This window comes from Sus scrofa, chromosome 13 (assembly GCF_054392235.1).
Source record: "Sus scrofa isolate SSC_HxYL_T2T_F1_AM1 chromosome 13, Sscrofa_HxYL_maternal_Yorkshire_Landrace_v2.0, whole genome shotgun sequence".
Classification (NCBI taxonomy): domain Eukaryota; kingdom Metazoa; phylum Chordata; class Mammalia; order Artiodactyla; family Suidae; genus Sus; species Sus scrofa.
In genome coordinates, this window is record NC_139395.1 from 142,092,688 (window position 1) to 142,114,588 (window position 21,901).

The 21,901-nt window shown below is 40.5% G+C and overlaps 1 protein-coding gene across 12 annotated transcripts in view; it reads left to right on the forward strand.

Moving 5' to 3' along the window:
* The window catches only part of TP63 (tumor protein p63), a 230,946-nt gene extending 222,148 nt beyond the window's left edge, over nucleotides 1-8,798 (forward strand). For 11 of the 12 annotated variants that reach the window (XM_021070042.2, XM_021070044.2, XM_084990704.1 and 8 more), the window contains 3 exons: nucleotides 980-1,124; nucleotides 2,459-2,552; nucleotides 5,697-8,798. In XM_021070042.2, coding sequence (XP_020925701.1) covers nucleotides 980-1,124; nucleotides 2,459-2,552; nucleotides 5,697-5,993 — 536 coding nt within the window. In that variant the 3' untranslated portion in view covers nucleotides 5,994-8,798. The remainder of the gene's footprint in view (nucleotides 1-979; nucleotides 1,125-2,458; nucleotides 2,553-5,696) is intronic. The other variant, XM_084990707.1, reaches the window with a different exon arrangement.
* The last annotated feature ends 13,103 nt before the right edge of the window (nucleotides 8,799-21,901 follow it).

Here is a 21,901-nt window from a genome sequence, read left to right on the forward strand (position 1 = left end):
AGTCCTCAGCTTTTTCTTGAGATGACAAAATAATGGGTGGTGGATCCTTCACATTTGTGTTAACAGTTTGCCTCCTTTTTCTTATTCATGTTCCATAATTTTCCTCTGATGGCATCAGGAACATCAGAGAGGAAGCCAATGAGCTATGCTGGGCCTGTGCTCTTTGGCTGACTAGTTGGTGGCAAAGGCCTTTCCCCTTCGGCATACTACTATTCACTAAAGTAGAAGCCAATTACATTCATCTTTTTGTAGATATGTTATTTTGCTTTTTTTTTTTAAACCTGAAGACAACATTTAGTTTATAAACATTATTGGTATTGAGCTTTCTTCCCTATCAGGAGGTGTTTACAGCTTATGGTTTAGTAAGAAATCAACCAGAGTTGGTGGTGTTCCCAAATACCATTCTGAAATGGACCAGAGGAAAGAGCCACTGTCTTTCATTGCATCCTTCCTTTTGAGGCCTTTTGTTCCCTATAAATATTGCAGTAAACCATTCCATTTCCAAACCAGTATTTCAAATGCCCCTCTCTTACTCACAGATATGTTCCTTTTTTCACTGAACCAGTATTTCCTGAGCATCTGCTCTGTGCAAGGCACTGTGCTTGGGTCTAATCTCCATGCTTGAGGAGATGAATCTGGTGAGGGAGGCAGAAATCTAATCCATGAAGGCAAATACAAGGAGGACTATATTAACATTAGGAGCAGCGGGCATTTGGGACAGAGGATTAAAAACGGAGAACAAAGTGGGAAGAGATTGTCCCAAAAGAATATACCGGGGTCGAGAAACATGTAGTTAGTTTGGTGATTATTCTGCTTGATGAGACATAGGGCATTGAAAGGGGCGTGGTAAGAGATAAGACTGAAAAGGAAGGTTGGTAGATCAGGCCCTTGGTAACATGAAACTAGGCCAGATGGACCACTGGGATGCTGGTACATGATGATGGCAGTAACCCTCTCTGTTCCTCCTGCTTCTGTTCAGTTCCTATGATGGGCACCCACATGCCAATGGCTGGAGACATGAATGGACTCAGCCCCACCCAGGCCCTCCCTCCCCCACTCTCCATGCCATCCACCTCCCACTGCACCCCCCCACCTCCGTACCCCACAGATTGCAGCCTTGTCAGGTGAGTCCACAGCATGTGCCCTTGGGGGCCTGTCCTAAGTATCTCTGGGTGGTGGAGGGTGGACACTGTCAAAGTTAACAGCACAGTTGGAAAGAAAGAAAGCAACCCTATGGTTGAAGTTCAGCCACTATTATCTGTGATTTATGGAGTCATCAGCACTGTTGAATCAAAGAAAACCACAATAATCAGCATGGGGAAAAGTGAAAATGTGAGTTGATAGGCATAGAATTTTTCATGCCTGTTTCCCCCATTTTCACTTACTCCCCTCCTCTTCTGTCACATTTTTACAGTCAGTTGCAGCCTTCAAATTGGTGCTCAGGGCTGGGGTTCCCAAAAGGGCAGTAAACTTGCTATCTCGCTCCCTTTCCTGCTCTCTAGGCCTCATAGCTCTCAACAGCCACGGGCTCCTTGTTTTGAAGTCAGATGGCCACAAAAAAGTTCTAATATTAGCAAATAAGATAGAATTTCAAGAACCTGATGGCCTCTTCTGCTTTGTCTCATGAGAGTGTGGTACCTTCTAGGAAAAGGAGTTCAGATAGCCAAAAGAAAGGAAGGCATAAAGCCTGGAAAAATCCTGTCTCCTACAGAGGGCAGAGTAGATGCCTGGATCCCATACCTAATGCCCATCAGTCTGTTCCTGCTTCATATGCAGAATGATTTTTTCATTTGGCTGCTGGAATCATATGTGTTGTTTCCCATGTGACTGATGCTCTGGGACTAGCAGTGTCAGTCAGAGAGATGACAAAGTGCCTGGCTTATCCCCTCCACTGTCTGGCTCTGTGATGGCAGTGGCATCATCGATCTGAAACCAAAACCAAAACGAAGGGTGTCTGCATTTTGAAGAGGACATAAATCAAAAAGCGTGAATGGCATGCTACAATTTTTAGTATAGTGGCCTACAATTTTTTTTCCTAGCCACATAAACCACTCTCAGCAACCCCAAATGCAAACAAAGTAGAGGTGCTCTTTTTGAAGTGAAGAGCTAGGAGGCAAGAGGGCTGGAAACCTGAGCGCTGGACTCCTTCCTTTCACCCCCTGCAATGGCTCCTAAAGCATTTCTATGGAATGCCTACAATTCCATCAATCACCATTTGAAAATCACTGCTCTGCAGGAATCCTTGAACACTTGATTGAAATTTCTACAGACCTAAAGTTCATGTCACTAATCATCCCCAAACCTCAAATCCAAGGCCCCATATATATTTTATCTGCCCCTAGTCTCTTCTGTAGGGCTTCCCAGGGCAAAATGTTGGGTTTTCCTTTATCTTGCCAATGCAGTTGGGGTGAACTTTCTTTTTCTGTTTCCTCCTTCCTCTTCCCTCCTCCCTCTGCAGTTTCTTAGCGAGGTTGGGCTGTTCATCATGTCTGGACTATTTCACGACCCAGGGGCTGACCACCATCTATCAGATTGAGCATTACTCCATGGATGTAAGTAACTGTTAGACTTTTCTCTTGAGTTGTGTTTCTTAATTTCCTCCCTCTGGTGACATCCACCTTTTAGTTGAATCCCCTCTGTTTTTTGTCCTACCCCGAATCCTTAATTTTGTTGGAACCCATAACCATATTAGAAAGATTCCCTGAAGCTCAGTGCTCCTCAGCATATCTGATTAACAGTGGTTTATTGCATGTATCGTATAGGTAGAGTGGGAGAGAGGACACCCCCCTTCAAGGAATGTATGTTCTCTGTAGAATTTAGATGACTTTTTGGGTGTTCTCATGAATTGGCATAAGATCCCCAGGGACGATGGCAGGAAGCAGGTGATGGGATTCTCATGTTGAAATCTGGGGAGACAGTATAATCATTTGCATGGCTGAGTTGAGGACAGCACCAGGAATAGAACCCTGAAGTATAAGCTTCTGGTCTCTTCTGCCACTCCTAAGTAGGACATTACAGGGGGGATTGAGCTGTGCCTCTCAATTAGAACCATATGTTCATTCATGGCCAGTTCTATCAGAATAGGGCACAGCCATCCCTGATGACTGGGAAAGATCACCAGTCATGGGTTCAGGTCCCAACCATGCTTTTTAGTGGGAATGAAAAGCTTGGGGTTATCACTTTGCTTCTCTGGGCCTCAGTTAATCGGGTTCAAAAATCATTCCCTTCTGGCTTTGATAGTCTTTGGAGCAAGCTGGATGGGAGGGGACTTTTTCTTGCTTCCTACAGCACTTCTGGAACCACTGCTCACATGAGTGGGAGCTCATATTGTCCTGGTTTATGGCAATTGGGGTTTCCTTCCAGGCTGCTCTTCCTGCTCTTTCTTTGGGTTTACTATCCTCTCATCCCGCTTCCAGAGGGCCCTTTAGGCTGGTGGAATAAGATACTCTCTGTCTCTCCAACTGCTTCTGTAACTGGGACTTCTTTCCCCACCCACCCCCACCCCCTTGAGCACCGATGCTAGAGACATCCGGGCACTGTGAGAATACCCCAGGCCCATGGTGACAGGTGTATGCTGTGCTGCCCCTATGCTTAGCCCTCTCCACCCACTAAATCAGCCCTGACTGCTGCTCCCTGATAGAAGGAATTCTTAGTAAAAGCTACAGAGAAAGCTTTAGAAGTGCTTTCCAACAGGTTTCAGGGCACTTCTCAATGATGTCCATCCATCAAAGACAGTGTGATCCAAGACAGTGTGTGTTGCCCTGTGTTTAAGAGCCTTACATGGTGAAATTATCCCCTCCCTATATTTTTAAAGTTACACCTTCCCCTTGCTCATTTGTCCCTGCTGGGGACTGTGTCAAGATGTTCCGTTGGCCATTAGGACTGCTGATGTTCTCCACAGCCCATCTCTGCTGGCATTGGCAAGGTCCTGTGCCAGGCTGTGGGCCACAGCTTTCTCACCTGTGAGTATTAGTTAAAATCTATACAGAGAGGCATGCAAATGAATGGAGCCTAGTTGACAAAGAGTTTGGGATTGATGGGGCGTTCCAGCAGCATAAAGAGCTATGCTCGCCTACCTATTTGTGGATTACCTTCTTTATAATTATAGTATTCCTCGGCTTGAACAGGCAGTTGGAGTCCCCATACTGCGTGTTTATAAACTGGGAAATATTGAGAGGCTTTGTAATTTCTACATCCTTATCTTAGCTTCTTCCTCTTCATCACTGGAAATAGACACCTCCTTTTCAGCTTGTCTCTCAACACCAGTTGCAGTTATTTCCCATACCTTCCTGGAAAAGGAATGTGATTAAATTTGAGAGTTTTCCTAAGTATTTCCTCTAAAATGCACACATGGGTTAATAATGGTATAACATAGTAATAATACAAATGATTTAGGTTCACATAGTATCCTTTATAATTTGCAGAATACTCTCATGTGCACATTTGTGTATGAGTCCACAATACGCATTGACCTAAAAAAAGGAATTTGTATCCCATTTTATCAGTGAGGGAACTGAGGCCAGTAGAAAATAGTGACTTCATGAAAGTCTAGAGGCAGTCAGTGGTGGAATAAAAACATCTACCAGGGTCTTCTGACTCTAAACACAATGTGCTTTCCAGCTACCATGCTGCTTCATAAAAAGAGGCGAGCCATCACTACAAGAAGCTTGTCAAGAGCTAATGAAGATCAAAACGGAGATGCCACCACAGTTAGTTAAGATCAGCCATCTTTGTAGGAATGCCTTCTACCCCATCCATAGAATGTGGATACACCCTCTGCATTTTGATACCCTGATTTGTCCAAACACCAAAAGATCTTTTGGCCAAGAGGGCAGGCTGTCCTGCATCCTCAGCACATTCACTCAGTTGTGTAACTTTAGAATTATTGACCTCTCTGACCTTCAGCTTTTCTGTCTATAAAATAGGGTAATAATATCTATCACTAATCTCAGCGTTAAGTTGGATCATGAATAAAAACAATTAGTTCAATGCCTGGCACACAGAACGTGTTCACTATCTGTTAGTAATCTTTTTTCCCCCCATCTCCTCCGTTGAGAAGCTGTAACATTCTATTAATATACATTCTACTGGCTAGAGCCAGGTAGATTTGAAAGTTGTATTTATGATGTATTTTTGTTTGGGGATTTTTGCTCTTTTTTTTTTTTTTGTCTTTTTAGGGCCGCACCTGCGGCATATCGAAGTTCCCAGGTTGGGGTCAAATTGGAGCTAAAGCTGGCAGCCTACACCACAGCCTACACGCGGGATCTGAGCTGCATCTGTGACCTACACCACGGCTCATAGCAATGCTGGATCCTTAACACTGAGCAAGGCCAGGGATGGAACCTGCATCCTCATGGATACTAGTCAGATTTGTTTCTGCTGAGCCACGATGGGAACTCCAGGATTTTTGTTCTCTGATCTAAATACTGTCTCTGTTTTGTCCATGAAGAAGCTGAGACCAGTAGGGAATAAGTAAAATGTTATCTACAAGAAGAGATGGCACCTCAAGGCTGTACCTCTGTACTCAGTTACATGTCATACCAATTATTAAAGAGCTAATTTTATTTCCAATTTCCTCATTCAATAAATGAGGATCGGTTTAAGGCAGAACATTGGGGAATGACAGAATGGTGTGGGCTAAATGTCACTTAGTCTCTTTGTCCTAATTCTCCCTGATTCCCTTCCCTATTGCACAGGATTTGGCAAGTCTAAAAATCCCTGAGCAGTTCCGACATGCCATCTGGAAGGGCATCCTGGACCACCGGCAGCTCCATGACTTCTCCTCCCCTCCCCACCTCCTGCGGACCCCAAGTGGTGCCTCCACAGTCAGCGTGGGCTCCAGTGAGACCCGGGGTGAACGTGTCATTGACGCTGTGCGCTTCACCCTCCGCCAGACCATCTCCTTCCCACCCCGTGATGAGTGGAATGACTTCAACTTCGACATGGATGCTCGTCGCAACAAGCAACAGCGGATCAAAGAGGAGGGAGAGTGAGCATGGCTGTGCCAGCTGTGCCCATCTGCCCAGCCCCGTATAAGGCACTACTGCTCGACCTGCCAAGCACTCTCCCCGGCTCCTCTCCTTCCTCTTTTCAGTCTGGTTTATTAAGGCAAAGAGAAGTAAGAGATGACCTTTAACCTAATGTCTGACCTGCCATCTGATTCTGATTCTGGCTTTGAGCCTTCAAATCTCTTGCTTGCAGGACTGAAATTGGCATAGCTAGGAGGAAGTGAGCAAACAAGCAGTGGGTATCTCCTTAAGCTGAAGAGATCTCTTGTTGACTTTTATAAAGCATTTTCACCCTTATAGTCTGAGACTATATATATAAATATATAAATATACAGTATATATATTTTGGGTGGGGGGCATTTAGTATTGTTTAAAATGTAATTTAAAGACAAAAAATGGAGTTGCACTTAACGACTTTTTTCTTTTCATTGTTTTGGGTGGTTTATCTATATACCCCTTCTCTCAATGCCTGCCATGTCTAGTAATGGGGATCCAGATCTTGATAGTACCTGTGAGTGACAGTGACATGTAAGTCCCTTTGGTTTCTTTGTTGCTAAATACATGCCCTGTCAAACCTTTGGATCCACTTGTATTTATGTGGGTAAGACTGTGCGCATATGTATACTTATCATATGGATGCAACTGGACGCATATGTGTACTCTATGTGGCTATATTTTATGTTACTGCTATCCCTACTGCTGATGGGGGTTGACTTTTGAGTTAATTGAATCTAATTAGAAATCAGTATTCACACCACCACTCACCAGAGGAAAGGAAATATCCTCTGTTGCTTTTGGTTGGAATTGGGGAACATGAATCACGGCTAAGGGTCTTAAAAAGTCATAGCAGCCAGTTCAAAAGCAGCTGGTATCACGTGTCTGGTTCTATCTGCAGTCTCCTCAAATTTAATACCAGGCTCTTTAACTCTTAGTATTTATTGACAGAGCATTTGCAGCCAATACTGAATTTCACTAGATTGATTAACTTGATCACACATTTGCTACCCAAGAGAGAATTAAGGTTGATTTGATTGGGATGAATGCCCTCTGTCTAGTCGTGCAGTAAAGCTATAATGTCTGTTAAGGATATCCAGGAAAAAAACAGGAAATATACAGTTATTTAATTGGTAAATCTCTAGACAGTGAGAGATCTCAGTGAACTCTAAATTAAAATACTTAGGAGACTCTTTGACCCATAAATACTATCATTTGGTAAAGGTTTCTTTTAATAGCTCTCCTGTTCTGTAAAATTCTGCACATAAAGACTGGTTTATTGTTCTCTCTGTAAGGTTTAAAATAAGAATAGTGATTTGGAAAATACAAAACCATGAGATCAGTTTTCCCATAGCATCCATTGTATTACCACATCGTTTTCTTCTTTAAACAATAATGGTTTCACTTTGTTGGAAAGTAACTGAGAACCCAATTTCTCTTCCATATGTCTTCTGGGCTGTGCAGACACATAAAAATGTCCTGTCAAGTCAGCCTTCCATTGGAGATATTGCTTGAACCACAGAAACAAAGATTTGTCTTCAGACTTTGCAAAAACATGTGAATGGCAATATTCCCATACATCTTTTAGAAACATACTTTGTAGCAAACAGCTTTTTTTTCAAATAACAAAATGAATATTTTGTACATATGCTAATGAGCTCTAAAACCCTGCCATGCCTTCTGGTAAAGGGCCATCATTGCACATAAGCTTCCATTTTTTTAAGTTTAAAGTGCAAAAGGGCTAATGTGTCCAGAAATATATATGAGTTTCTTCTGAAAAGTGTATATAAGTTTTGCGTGTGTGGTACTTTGTGTTTTGATTTTTCTTTTCTTCTTGGGATCCCGGGTTTTCCAGAACCACAGTTTGAAACTTAATTATTATTATTATTGTTTGTTTTTATATTTTCATGGCTATATCACTTAGGCTGCAATGTCAAATTTAAAAAAATGCGGTACTGTAAGATGGGGGGGAGGGAAAAATTTTTTTATTTTTTTTTTTTAATTTTGTATGTTAAAGAGAGTGAGTCCTTGATTTCAAATTTTTATTGTGCTTAGATGCTAATAAGCACCTGATTAAGGGGAAGATTGCAAACCATGCCTTGGCAATGCTGGGAAGGCAAATTTCTCCCTTGACTGTCCTGAGTGTTTGAATAAACCTGGGACTTCTGAGCTATTTCAGCACTGTTAAGTGGCACTAGGGACTCAGAAATTCTCGTACTGTATATCATGTGTCTGGCATTAGCCAAGGCTAGGCACAACTACTGGTCTCACATCCTGGTGGCATCTTGCAGTTTTTAAGAGTGTATGAGTATCTAAGATAAGGGGTGAAAGAATATTAAGGACAGACAAGTCTATGGGGCTTAATGGGGTTCTTATGGCCTCAATCCAGTTAGCTGAAGAATGGATGTATTTTTGTTTGGATGTATTAGAAATGGAAATGGAGAATAGAATTTTCTTCATTAAATCCATTTACCTTTTGTTTAGGATATTCACCTAAAATACAGTATGTGGGATGTTGAATGTTAAAGGGTTGTGTTTTTGTTTTTGTTTTTTATTATTTTTATAATTGTAAAAATTAAGTAAATGCCAAATGTTTTATATGCTTTATTAATGTTTTTGAAAGGTTCTTTCTTATAGATGTGATGCTTTTTTGATATTTTGTGTAATGGGTTTCATTTGCTTGTCTTTTGATATTTTGTGTAGCGGGCTTTTGGTGAGCCAGAGGCAAGTCTACAAGCCACTCATATGTCAGAACATGCAATAAAATTAAAAAATAAATAAAAATGCATTGAGAAATGGTGTTGATATGTGCGTGTGTATGTGTGTGTGGGGGATTGTCTTTATGTCTCTCCTTTGGCCTTATGTTTATCAAAGAAGAGGAAGAGATACTAAAAGAAACAGATTTATCTATTGATGCTTCTAACAAGTAGTCATTATTTTCTAATTTTAGCCAATCTAAATACCATGAAGCTATATCTCATTTGGTACACAAGATACTCACAAATGTAGTATGTTATTTGATTGAGGTAGGAATGAGTTTGCTTTGAAAGAAGGACTAGACTGCAGATGTTTCCAGTGTCTAATTTAGTGCTCAGCGATGACCTCCCCAGTATTGCGGGGCTGGGATGCAGATTATCCTGGCTGTATGCGGGAACTGCATCACTGATGGTGGTCTCTGGCCATGTTCCCCTTTAAATTCTGTTATATAGATTGATTCAGCCAATAAAATACCTGCAATCAAAATGGTTGAATGAATTTTTTAAAGAGGTTGAATTTTTTATGGACTAATATTAGATGGCATGAAAACTGTTTATTACCTTAGATATAGAGATAACTTTACATAATAACATATAACATATAGTGTTTATTTTTTTTGTATTTTTAGGGCCACATCCATGGCACATAGAGGTTCCCAGGCTAGGGGATGAATGGAGCTGTAGCCGCTGGCCTATGCCACAGCCACAGCAACGCGGGATCTGAGCCACATCTGCGACCTACACCACAGCTCATGGCAATGCCAGATCCTTAACCCTTTAGCGAGGCCAGGGATCAAACTGGCATCCTCATGGACAGCAGTGAGATTTGTTTCTGATGAGCCACAACGGGAACTCCATAGTGTTTAAAAATATTAATGTGTTTTCCTATTTGTAGGTATAATCACATGATTAATACATGCATTTCTATAGGCAAAGTAGATTCAGCTTAAATTAAGGGTACAAAAAGATTCCAATTTTTATCCCTTAAAATTTAGGTATGAGATCCCCAAAGTGACATCGTCAGTACAATGGCTGCCAGAAAAAGAAAAAGATAAAACAATGAAAATGGTTAATCCTTGATCTACTATGGGGGAACTTTGGACTCAGTTGTCATTTATTAATTACTAGTATTTCATGACTTTTATTCTCAGAGGTCTTCTGAAGTGCATCCAAAAAAAGGTTTTCTTAGGAAATTTTGGGTTCAAAGAAAAATTGAAAGTACAGAGATTCCCCAGCTTCCCTTGGACTCCGCAGATGTACAGGCTCCCTCATTATCAACCTCCCCCACCAGAGTGCTACATTTGTTATAGCTGAGGAAGCTGCACTGGTACATCTTTAACACCCAAAGTCTGGAGTTTATATTAGTGTTCACTCTTGGGTTGTACAGATGATGAGTTTGGACAAACCATTATAGTGTAACAAAGTGTAGTTTCACTGCCCTAAAAATTCTTTGTTTCACCTATTTATCCTTTCCTTACCAAAACTCCTGCCAAAAGCTTTTGCTGTTCAGCAATTTTAAATTGTGTCCATAATTTTGTCTTTTCCAGAATGTCATATAACTAGACTCATACAGACCTTCAGATGAACTTCTTTCACCTAGGAATACACATGCATTTGAATGTCCTTTTTTTTTTTTTTTTCTTTTTTTGGCTTTTTCTGTCTTTCTAGGGCCGTACCTGCGGCATATGGAGGTTCCCAGGCTAGGGGTCTAATCAGAGCTGTAGCCGCCGGCCTATGCCACAGCCACAGCAATGCGGGATCTGAGCCACGTCTGCAACCCACACCACAGCTCATGGCAACGCCGGATCCTTAACCCACTGAGCGAGGCCAGAGATCAAAGTCACAACCTCATGGTTCCTAGTCGGATTCATTTCCACTGTGCCACGACGGGAACTCCCTTCATATCTTTTTATGGCTTGATAGCTCATTTATGTTTAGCCCTAAGTAGTATTCTATTGTCTGGACATACGAGTTTATTTGATCATTTCCTCTTGAAGGACATACTGGTTGCTTCTAGGTTTTGGCAATTATGAATGAAATTGCTATATATAAACATCGATGTGCCAGTTTTCATGTGGACATAAGTTTTCAGCTCCTTTGGGTAAATACCAAAGAGCATGATTGCTGAATTGTATAAGAATGTGCTTAATTTTGTAATAAACTGCCCAACTGTGTTCCCAAGTGGCCATGCCTTTCCATTAGCGATGAATGAGCATTCCGGTTGTTCCACATCCTCACCAGCCTTTGGTGTTGTCTGTGTTCTGGATTTTGGCCATTCTAAAAGGTGTGTAGTGGGGTCTACACATAATGACCTAAGCGAAGCATCTTTTCATGATTATTTTTCATCTCTGTATCTCTTTTGTGAAATATTTGGCCCATTTTTTAAAAAATCAGTTTGTTGTGTTAAATTTAATACTAAGAATACCAAAACTGCTTAAAATAAAAAATAAAATGTATTTCTTATGATTATCAGAGGGTATGTGATACCCTTTTGTAAGTGCAGTATGGAAAATTATTTTGTTTTTCCATATCTTGAGATGTTTTTTCTTTTATCATTCTAGAAATTACTTTTTCTCAATCGATTCAATTATCAAAAAAACTAATGATTAAAATTTTTAAAAAGAAAGAATGGAATTGTCCAAAACTGTGCTAATATGGTAGCCACTAGCTACATATGACTACTGAGTACTTGAAATGTGAGTATTCAAAATTGAGAAGTGCTAAAGGAACCTTAAACCTAACCAAAACTGAGAAGTGCTAGAAATGCAAAATACACATTAGATTTCAGAGACTTAGAATAAAAATAAGGAATATAGAATAGCTCACTGATCATTTTGATGTTGATTATGATATTACAGGTTACAAAACTCTATTACTAAAATTAATTTTACCTTTCTCTTTATATTGTATGTGCCTACTAGAAAATTTAAATTTATATATGTGGCTTTCATTATAGTTTTATTGGACAACTACCTAACAAAGATGATGCAACAAGAACACTGAAGGGTGATTAAATGAATTTACCATTGTACAATTATCCAGTTTTCTTACTGTGTTGCCCAAAATGATTGCATTATCTTTCAATGACGTATAGAATAATATGAGACATTTAACTTTGTAGTCTGCTTTTAGTTTTTTAAAAGAATTCAGAATTTTTTTAATTTCTCCCCAAAATGTCAAAGAGATTAGAAGTGGTAAAAGTAGGAGTTCCGAACCATTGCAGCTCAGTGGGTTAAGAACTTAACATAGTGTCCATTGATGCACGTTTGATCCCTGGCTCCGCTCAGTGGGTTAAGCATCTAGCATTGCCTCATGCTGCAGTGTAGGTCACAAATGTGACTCAGATCTGGTGTTGCTATGGCTGTGGCACAGGCCTCAGCTACAGCTCCTATTCAAACCCTAGCCTGGGAACTTCTTTATGCAGGTGCAGCTGTAAATTTTTTTTTAATTTTAAAAATTAATATGATAGAAGAAGATGTTTCAAAATTGTTAGCTCAGAAGATGACTAAAAAGAGACAGGGCCACTTCGAACTCTAATGACAGTGAAATATATACTAAGTTAAATCTCAGGCTGAATCTTTGTGTGATGATCCCTAGGTAAACTTTCTCAAACAAAAGCCTCAATGGTTGAGCAATGTAGTTTTAAGAATGAAAAAGACATATGGTACTCTTATATAGTTAATTATTAAACAGGTGAATTTCAACATGTAAACATGGAGGACAAGAACCTGACCATTCTAATTTTCTAAAAGGACATGTGACAATATTCTTTAGCTCTAATGATCTAATGTTTTTTTTTGTTTTTTTTTTTTAGGGCTGCACCCATGGCATAGGGAAGTTCCCAAGCTAGGGGTCAGTTTGAAGCCACAGGTGCCAGCCTACACCACAGCAACACCAGATCTGAGCTGTGTCTGTGATCTCTCACCACAGCTCATGGGCACCACCAGATCTTTAACCCACTGAGCAAGGCCAGAGATCAAACCTGTGTCCTCATGGATACTAGTCGGGTTCGTTACTGCTGAGACGGGAACTCTAAGCTCTAGTGATTCTTGGCATACCCAATATGCTTCACAAACGGACAAATACTAAAGACAGGTATGTATCAAATGTAGTGGGAAGAAACTAGAATGTAGAAATTTAGCACATTGAATTAATCATAATTGGTATTTATAAGCATAAAAATAAAAATATTTTGCAATTTTGGAGGAAAGAACATGGTCACGCTCTCTCCAACAAAATCATAAGCCATCACATTTTACAATTTTTTTGCAAATTACAATAACAAATAGAAAATGAATAATCAGAAGTAATGATAAGCTAGGATGTATTCGAGATGTCTTTGAAATCAGTATATGCAGGGTGGTTTTGTCCCAGGTTATAACGGTAGTTCATGAGCAGTTAATTGCATTCAGCGGTTATTTCTCATTTTGTGTATGTGTACCTCTAAAATCATGAAAACAAAGAACAAAAATTTAGGTTTACTATATTTAAATTCTTACTACCATTTCCAACGACGCTGTTTTTCACTCTTTATTCTTAATTCTGTATTTCATAAAATTACCAAAATATTTTTTAAGAGAAAGGAGATGCATATGGTAATGGATAATGGCTTTTTTTTTCTGACACACTGTCAGTTATTAGAATAATTTTTAGAATAACCTTAATAATAGAGACCACAAAAGGCTTAATGTCAATTAAACCTGCTTGAGTTATCTAAAGTTTGCATAGACTTCTGAGATCCAGGGACTATATTTCTTGGTTTTGGTGCATTGTCTAAAGTATCTAGAAGATAACCCAGAGATCCTGGTTGGTAAACAAGACACTGCTGATGGTGATTAAAAGTACAAAGCGAAGGGTGGTACCTGTGTGGCGGGGTCCACATGTGAACTTTCCTGACCCAGGACTCTTGAGTCAGGACACCCACAGTCTGGCAGGAGACAGTGTTTCTTCTCCCTTCAACAATTCTCTTTTCCTATTCTACAGTCCTCTTACTAGGTAAACTAGAATATAGAATACTTCCAGCCTTGAGTATAGATTTCCCAGCATCCTCTTTGTAACCATAAATACTTTAGGGGTAACTATTATTTTATTGTAATTTTGCTGAACTCAGTTGACAATTTTTCCTCCAATGCTCCAGACCCGTCCCCAAAATAATTATGCAGATGTATCAATTTTCATGGAATCCAAACAGGCAGAGTAGGAAGAACAGGGGACTGAAGTCTGATGACCCAGGGCTGGATGATTAATTTTCTGCACCTCAGTTTCAGCATCTGTAAAATGAGGTGTGGGCACACCCAACTTGTCAGTAATTTGCTTTAGGAGAGTGCTGAAGGATGGCATAAAACAGTTCTGCCGCTACAGATAGGAGGTTGTAGTTTTAAGACAAATTACAGTCTGAAAACTCAGAAATGTGTATACACACACATATATAACTTTTTTTCATATAAGAATAGTTTATTAAAGTTGTGCTTTTGTGTCAGTGTTGGGCGTGTGCTTGAAATTTATGAGATTTGTAGCTCCTCACACTAATCCTGAATCTAGGTGCCAAGTGGTTGGCAAGTGCTGGCAAGTACATTTCTCATTTGTGATTCTGATCAGAATTCTAGGCCTAGGACTTGGGAGGTAGAGCATTTTGTAATTCCAGTAAAAGTTAGATACAGAGGGCCAAAAGATGGGAAGAAATTTCTAGTAAAGAGAGCTTGGCTTAGAGAATTACATATAGTAAGTGAATTTTATAAAACTTTTTAATTCATTGGACATTTGGAGTTCCACCATTTTATCAGTAAAAGAACTTATGATGATTTTGAATGATGGTTTTATATTCCTAAACTCTAGGTAATATCTTCTACAGAGTGGTCTTTCTGCCCTACCAGTTTTTAATCAAATTTGTTTTTTATGAAGGTATATTTGATTTACAGTGTTGAGTCAATTTCTGCTGCACAGCGTAGTAACCCAGTCATACATACATATATACATTCTTTTTCTCATATTATCTTCCATTATGTTCTCTCCCAAGAGTTCACTGCTATACATCAGGACCTCATTGCTTACCTTTTTTTTTGTTTGTTTTTCAGCTAAAGTTCACCTTGGCTCTGTATCTTTTCTTCAATGTACCAATAACTTCTTAGTATTACTGTGCTCCATTAATGAGTAAAAATTAAAGAAAACACTTGAAGGAACTCACAATATTGAGGGAACAGAAGAGCTAAAATTTTAAATGAGAGCTAAAGGAGTAGAAACACAAAGATCAACCCATTGTCAGATTCTGGGCTCTGAAATGAATAGAGATTCTGCTGTGTCATTCCACAGGGCCTCCTGCCAGATGCCTTTTGGAGATGCTCAGAATGTTTGCTCTCAAGAATTCTGGAATTACAGTGGCATCAAGGTATATTATATTTGGTGTGTCGTAAGAAATCCTGGCATTCATCAATATCCAACAGAAAAATTATAGAGGAGTGTTCTAGGAAATTCACTTTTGTGAATCTCATCCAGGCAGGCAAAGCCAAGCCCTAGGAAAAATATTTCTAACATGTGGTGTTCAAAAGGATCTTAGGTCACTGACAAGTGTGTGGGTATATGGGTGTGTGGACATCTGTGCATGTGTATTTTTTTTTTCTTTTACAACTTTTAAGGTAGGGGCATCTCAGTGTCCTTTCCCTGTGCCTTTTGTTTTCAATAGACCCAGAGGTGTTTTACTTGTAAGCAGCACAAACTCAGCAAAATGATGTGAAAGTTGTTTTGGGAACATTCCCTTTTCCCTGCTTGTTCCCTTCTTTCACCTTCTACTGGAGACATCCACAGTATATTCCATACTCTACTCAAACCTGAGGTTCTCAGGTGAGTGGGAATTCCCTCTGTGATGGATAGGGCACCAGGGTTATTTACATATTGCCAGGAGTTACCAAGCCATTCCTTGGAGGTAGTTTCCTGCCACCTCATTTTTATTGGCCCCCATCCTTAGACTGTGATACTCTCAAGAGTCACAGGCAGAGCAGGAAGTCATGTCTAATTGTCCTCTCACCCAGACTCAGCAGAAGGCATCCTGCTGTCCCAGCGATGGCAGGTATTCAGTCAGGATTTGGAAATGAATGGGAGTTCTGTCTTCTCAGATACTGCCCTTCTTCTTCCCTCTTATAATGTCCTATTCATGAGAACATAGCTTGGCTGCTTCTCCTCTCCATCTTTCATCTCCTTAGCCTCATTACTTCTTGTCCTGGGGTACAATACCACAGTCTTTGCTCATCGTTACAGCCTCTGTAACACTTTGACCTCCCTTGATGAGGGTGGCAGGAGTGGTGAATATCTGCTTCTCTCCCATGAGTGTAATGCATTCTTTCCTTCCCCAAGGAAAAGAGCTCCCCTGTCTCCTGGCTGAAAGACTATTTTCTTATGAACCCCACTCCAATTATTTCCATGGTACTCTTGTGTAATGCCAGGCTCTCCTCCTCATGTTGAATGGGTCAGTGCATTCATGGTGAGAAAACAGATGGTAAACTTTGGTAACATGTGAGATTCTGACAGGGCAGGCTGACCTCAGCAAAGGTCTGCACAGAGGCGGCCCGTGGGCTTTGGGCTATGAAGGTTCCCTTTGTGCTTCCTTCCCAAAGGATTGCTCAGCCTCCCTTGATGCGTTCTGGTTCGTGCAAGGCACTGTGGGAAATTGGTGGTTGAGAATACTATGATCTTAGAAGTGCAGACCAAAAGGAACTTAGGAATCATCGAGCCTAATCTCATTTCATGGAGTAGAAAACTGAAGTCCAGTCAGGAAATAGAACTGTGGCAGCATCCCACAGTAGGGCTGCATCCAATTAGCCAATAACAAGGAAGAACCAGAGGCTCCCAAACCTCCCTTCCCAATTTCAGGGCAACACAGCCTAAGGTCTACTACATCCCATACCAGAGCAAGGCCCTTGTTCTTGTTCTTATTCTTTTCGTTACCCTCTCTTTCTCAATGGAACGTGGCAATGAATAATTTTTGGGTGCTGCTTATAAACAGAGCTTTCTCTTGCTCTCTATTTGCTTTACTGTTTTCCCATCTCTATGCTTTTGTTTAGCCGCAAACACTCCTGACCTGAAACACTCTCTGGAATTCATATATTAGGAGTGTTGGAACCAGTTATGGCTTTTATGTTCTGGGTGCAAATCAGCTCTTGCTGCCTCTGCCGCTTGGTTCAGTCTTTTTTTATTTGTTTTTTTCTGGATGCAAAAAGAAATGTCCACTGTGGTGTCTGGATTAAGAATTACAAATATCTCTGCATCCACAGATTTTCTTATTTCAAAAAAATATATAGACAGTTCCATTGCCTATCTGTAAAAAATTCCTTTCGGAAAATCTATGTTCTCCTTGATCCAGGAAAGACATCATAGTTGCTTTAAGCCTAGCACCCTTTAGAGGGAATGGATCAAGTGTCCTTCCCAGATGGACAATCCCTTGTTGCCAGGGAATACCTGAGACTAATGATTTTGGATGACATCTCCCACTCCATTGAAAAATTGGTGTTTTGCGTTGAAGAGCACGTATAGGAAACATGTGTTGAATGAAAGAGCGAACAAGTGCTCAGCTCTGCAGTCTGACCCCTATATTCTCATCTTGACTTCATCACTCATCACTGGTGGCCTTGGAAACATTATTTAACTTCCCTGCCTGGTTTGCCTCATGGAAAATGGGCAGTTGTGGTACTTCCTGACTGTGCCTGGGAGCTAGATGAGTTAACACCTGCCAAGTATTTTTCAAAAGCCTAAGCATGATGAATGGACTCTAAGGATAAACTTATTTTATAGTATATTTTCCATGAGAACACTTCTATATCTGTGTCATTGGTAAATCCTGAGCACCTCGCAGGTTAAAGTGCCCAGTCTGAACTTCTAAGTTTTGCAGAAGGGCTTTCTCTGAGAAAGACCCTCCCACATGTTGGAAGGAAGACACCAGGTGTTTTTTCTCCATTCATGTTCAGAGGCATCAGGAAACCCCAATCTGGGGTAATGAAGAGATACTAGAGATAGAAATCAGAGAACCTGTACTACAAGGAGTGGGAGCAACACAAACAGGAGAGTCCAGAACCTGGTTTCTAATCATCCCTCTGCTGTGAACTCATGGAATCCTTTGACAAGACATGTAAGTCTCAACCATCCCCCATCTCTCAGAAGGTAGAGAGCTCTGTTTTCTTCGGTTGTAAGTATTCCAGAAACATCTAGTTCTGCATGAAGTACCCACCATTTGAGGAAGACAATGAGGATTTGACTACATCCTGATAGCTAAGATTAAGAGGCCATAAGAGTTAATACTGTTTAGGAAATTTCCGTGGGAGATGGAAATTTCCGTGGGAGATTGGAATTGCCGTGATAAAAACAAAGATTTGTGCAATCTATTTTCCATGACAATATCTCTTTATGCCACACCTTTCCAAGTTGAGACACCGTCTTCTAATATCTTAGAAAATAGAAGAGACAATGTCAACACAAGGGAAAAGAGGTGGCAATCAAAGTGTTCTAGATTGTTCATCCCCCCCCCAAAAAAAGTACTTCCAAGAAAAACAAAACTAAAAAAATCTGGTTAAAGGGCCGTATGATTTATATCGATTGCATAAATAAATATTGATTCTATTTTTAGTATATGCTAATATAAAGTTTTCTAAGAAATTTCATATAAATGATTTCTTGACTTCCACGACCTTGTGAAATAGGCAGAGCACGTATGATCAGCTCTAGTTTACAGTCAGCAAACCTGAGCCTGAGAAGTATATGCAAGTCCTGCTTCTCAAAGCTAGTTAGTGGTAGAATCAGGGGTCACATCAAGTTTTCCTATTCTAATTCAAAGCTCTTTTCCACACCACCAATGAGCAAGTAAGTTTTCAGTAGGTCACCCTTCTCTCCTAGGGCTGAACACATCCACATCCAGGAAGCCGAAGCCTGTGCTCTTATGCTGGGCAGTTTCAGAATCTATCATCCCCAGATTACATCCAGGGCACCCAGACCCCTATTGGAGGAAGAACCCTTCAATTGCTGGCCATTGCCAACAGGATGAAACCCATCTACAGTCTGTCACTGGTTTACTCTTTAGATCTAAATGTCACCCAGCCAATTTGGACTACTCAACATTCTCTGCTCTTCACTAGGCAGGGGTCTTTGTGTTGTTCACTGATGAAGCCCAATGTACTAGTCACTCAATCACTTAGGAGAATGAACAAACAAACACTGAACTTCATGCTTCTGTGCATTGCTATGTTGTTCTCCCCAACAAATCTCAACCTACATCTTCAGGGCTAACTATCTTTTAAGAATTGACTTTTAGATGATTCTGCCCAACTTAGGCTGATGTAATTGTCCTGAGCACATTGAAGGTGGGCAGGGCTATGCTATGATAATAGAGATAGGCTAGGTGTATTAAATGCATTTTAAGGCTATGATATTTTCAATTTATGATGGGTTTATTGGGATATAACCTCATTGTAAGTCAAGAAAGAACTGTATGGTAAGGTTTAAAAAATACAGTATTTATTCACATACCTATACCCCATAAATTATAATTATTAACGTTTCCATGTTTACTACAAACCTATATGTATGTATGTGTGTACCTGCATGTGTGTATGTCAAACATTCGAGCACAGTTAAAGTCCCCTTTATCTCCCATCTACAGGCCTGTATATCTTTCCCTGTCACTTCCCCCCATTACCTTGGGCTAGAAACAACCTGTATCATAAATTTAGCTCCAATTCATTTTTATGTCATTTTTCATAGTATAGATAGATACATTTCACAGAGACACATAATAATCATAAACATGATCATTAACAGCTGCTTCCATTTGTTGAGGCCTAATTTTACACCCATATTCTCTACCCTCATACAGTCCTGTAAGTTAAGTGATGGTATTGCCATGTTACAGATGAAAAAGGAAAACTTTGAACAACTTGACCAAGGCCATCTTGAGAGTAAGTAGAAGGATTCAGAGTGAACCACTGCCTTCTTCTTTTTTTTTTTTTAATCTAAAATCTTTGTTTTTTCCTCTACATCTTACTATGTCTTCTAAAATGATTGGATAAAATACGTGCCAATGCTCCTGAACTTAAAGTCCATATTTTTTTAGTGTGTTCCAGGCTCTATGAGGTATCTTTAGAAGCAGCATAGATACAGGTATGACCTGACCCTTGCCCTTTTGTTGCATATAATATAGAGTTTGGAGAAAAGATAATGGAAGATAGAGAAGCATAGACAAGTCTCTATAAGGTCTTTTAGAGTGAGATTGGGGTATGAACTAGGGAAGAGAATCTAGGGAGAGAATCTAGAGAAAGAAGAAATGTTTTTGATTAGACAGATCTGAGGCAATGCCAGAAAAGAAGTCACCTTTGGACTATTTGTTTGATAAATGTCACAAGCACAGCCATCAGGTGATGACACTACAGGAAGCCAGTTAATAGGTGGCTTCATTGGCCTAGAGACCTGAATGGGAACCTCCAGTGTCACATTTGCATATCACCAGGAAAAAGATGCCTCTGCATCTTTTTCAAGGATTTTCTTTTTCCTCTGAAAAGATTGCAAAATTTTATAAAAACTCTGTTTTATAGTCCTCTACAGCTTAGTTAAACATTGAAAAATGGCTAGTAGGGCTAGCCACTTTTCAGAATATTAAGACTGTTGCTCACTTGCCTCTGGAGTAACTTTCAGTTTTAACACTTTCCAGGAGCTGTAATGCCTTGAGGTCAATGTCCTGTGGGAAGCTGTCCAGTCACCTGCACTGAGGTTAGCTGATAAACGTAATCATTCGATGTTCGTAGAAACACAAGCTACTGCTAAGAACATGACAAAATCATAGAGTACTGGCAACAGTGAGCTCATAGGGATACTTTTGCCCAGGTAATCTCAGCCAGTCTGCTAAATTCACACAACAAGCCAGTGATTACCTGAAGTGACATCCCAGGTGTTATCCCACATCCACTGCAATATACTTTCCATCACTCCATGGTAAAAGATATCCCTAATTGTTTCTCTGACCTTCTTGTGTAACTCATGACCCAGTTTGACTTGAGTTAAGCAATGGTACACTAGCAAGATCCTGAGAGTGAAAACTACGTCCTAGGATACGAGATGAGGGCAACTTGCCCTCCCTGCTCAGGTCTTACATGATAAAGAGATAAGCCTGTTCTTCCCTAAACCTCCCTAGTCTTTGGGAACCCCACCTGGGCCTTGGGGGAGTAGGCCTGGCCCAGTTAGCTTGGGCCACCGCACCCATATACTGCTGTTTCTAGAGGATTTCTGCTTGCAGAGACAGATAACACAGGGTAAGGTGACTTCTGTGGGCCCTATTGGAGAGACAGCCCCATCAGAGCTGGAAAATACCTGCATTATTCAAAGTCCTTTAGGTGTTCACTCTGCTTCAGTAGTGCCAAAGGCTTGCCTTGAAAGGAGACCCAGAATGCTTTCTTGCAGGAAAGTTAATCCCACTGAAAGCTTCTTCAATTAAAGCAAGCTTTAGGGGCCAAGAAATAGGCAAGTGAATTAAGCCTTCGTGACTCAGCTCCTCTTTCCTCCCTGCCCTTGTCTATCAGCCAGGAAGGTGGGGGAGGAAATGAGTTAGGTCAAATCATGCTTGAGCTCTATGAAGCAAAGTGCTGAGATCTATGCACGCCCAAGGTGATTCTGCTACAAAATGCTATTTCTTTGCAGTAAGTCTTCCCTGGTACTTGGCTCCAGTAAGTAGACATTGCACATGGACAAGTCTGGAAAGAATATGAATGGAAAGAAAGACAATGGATGCATATCAAAAGGCAATTGAGGTGCAGCCAAAGTAGTAACCCTGAAAGGAACTGAGTGATTCACTTTCTTTGGTTAGACTCCCTACCATCAGACCCAGAAACAAAAACCCATAATGTTCAAGTGATTTATTGACAAAGTATTCCAACAGAAAATAGTAAAAGAGTCAAGGAAATAGGGCAAGGAATAAATGAACCCCAACCAGGCAGGGGTACCATGTCAGGCAAAGTCCTGGACCATGCGGCCTCAGCTTCAACTTGAAAGTGAACTCTGGAGTGTCAAGTTGTCCCAAAGAAGTCCCAACCTGAGGCCAGAGAGTGTGAACTTTATAAACCTATACCTATCTGTCACTGGTAAAGGGCTCTCCAAGGGGTATATAATCTCCTGGGC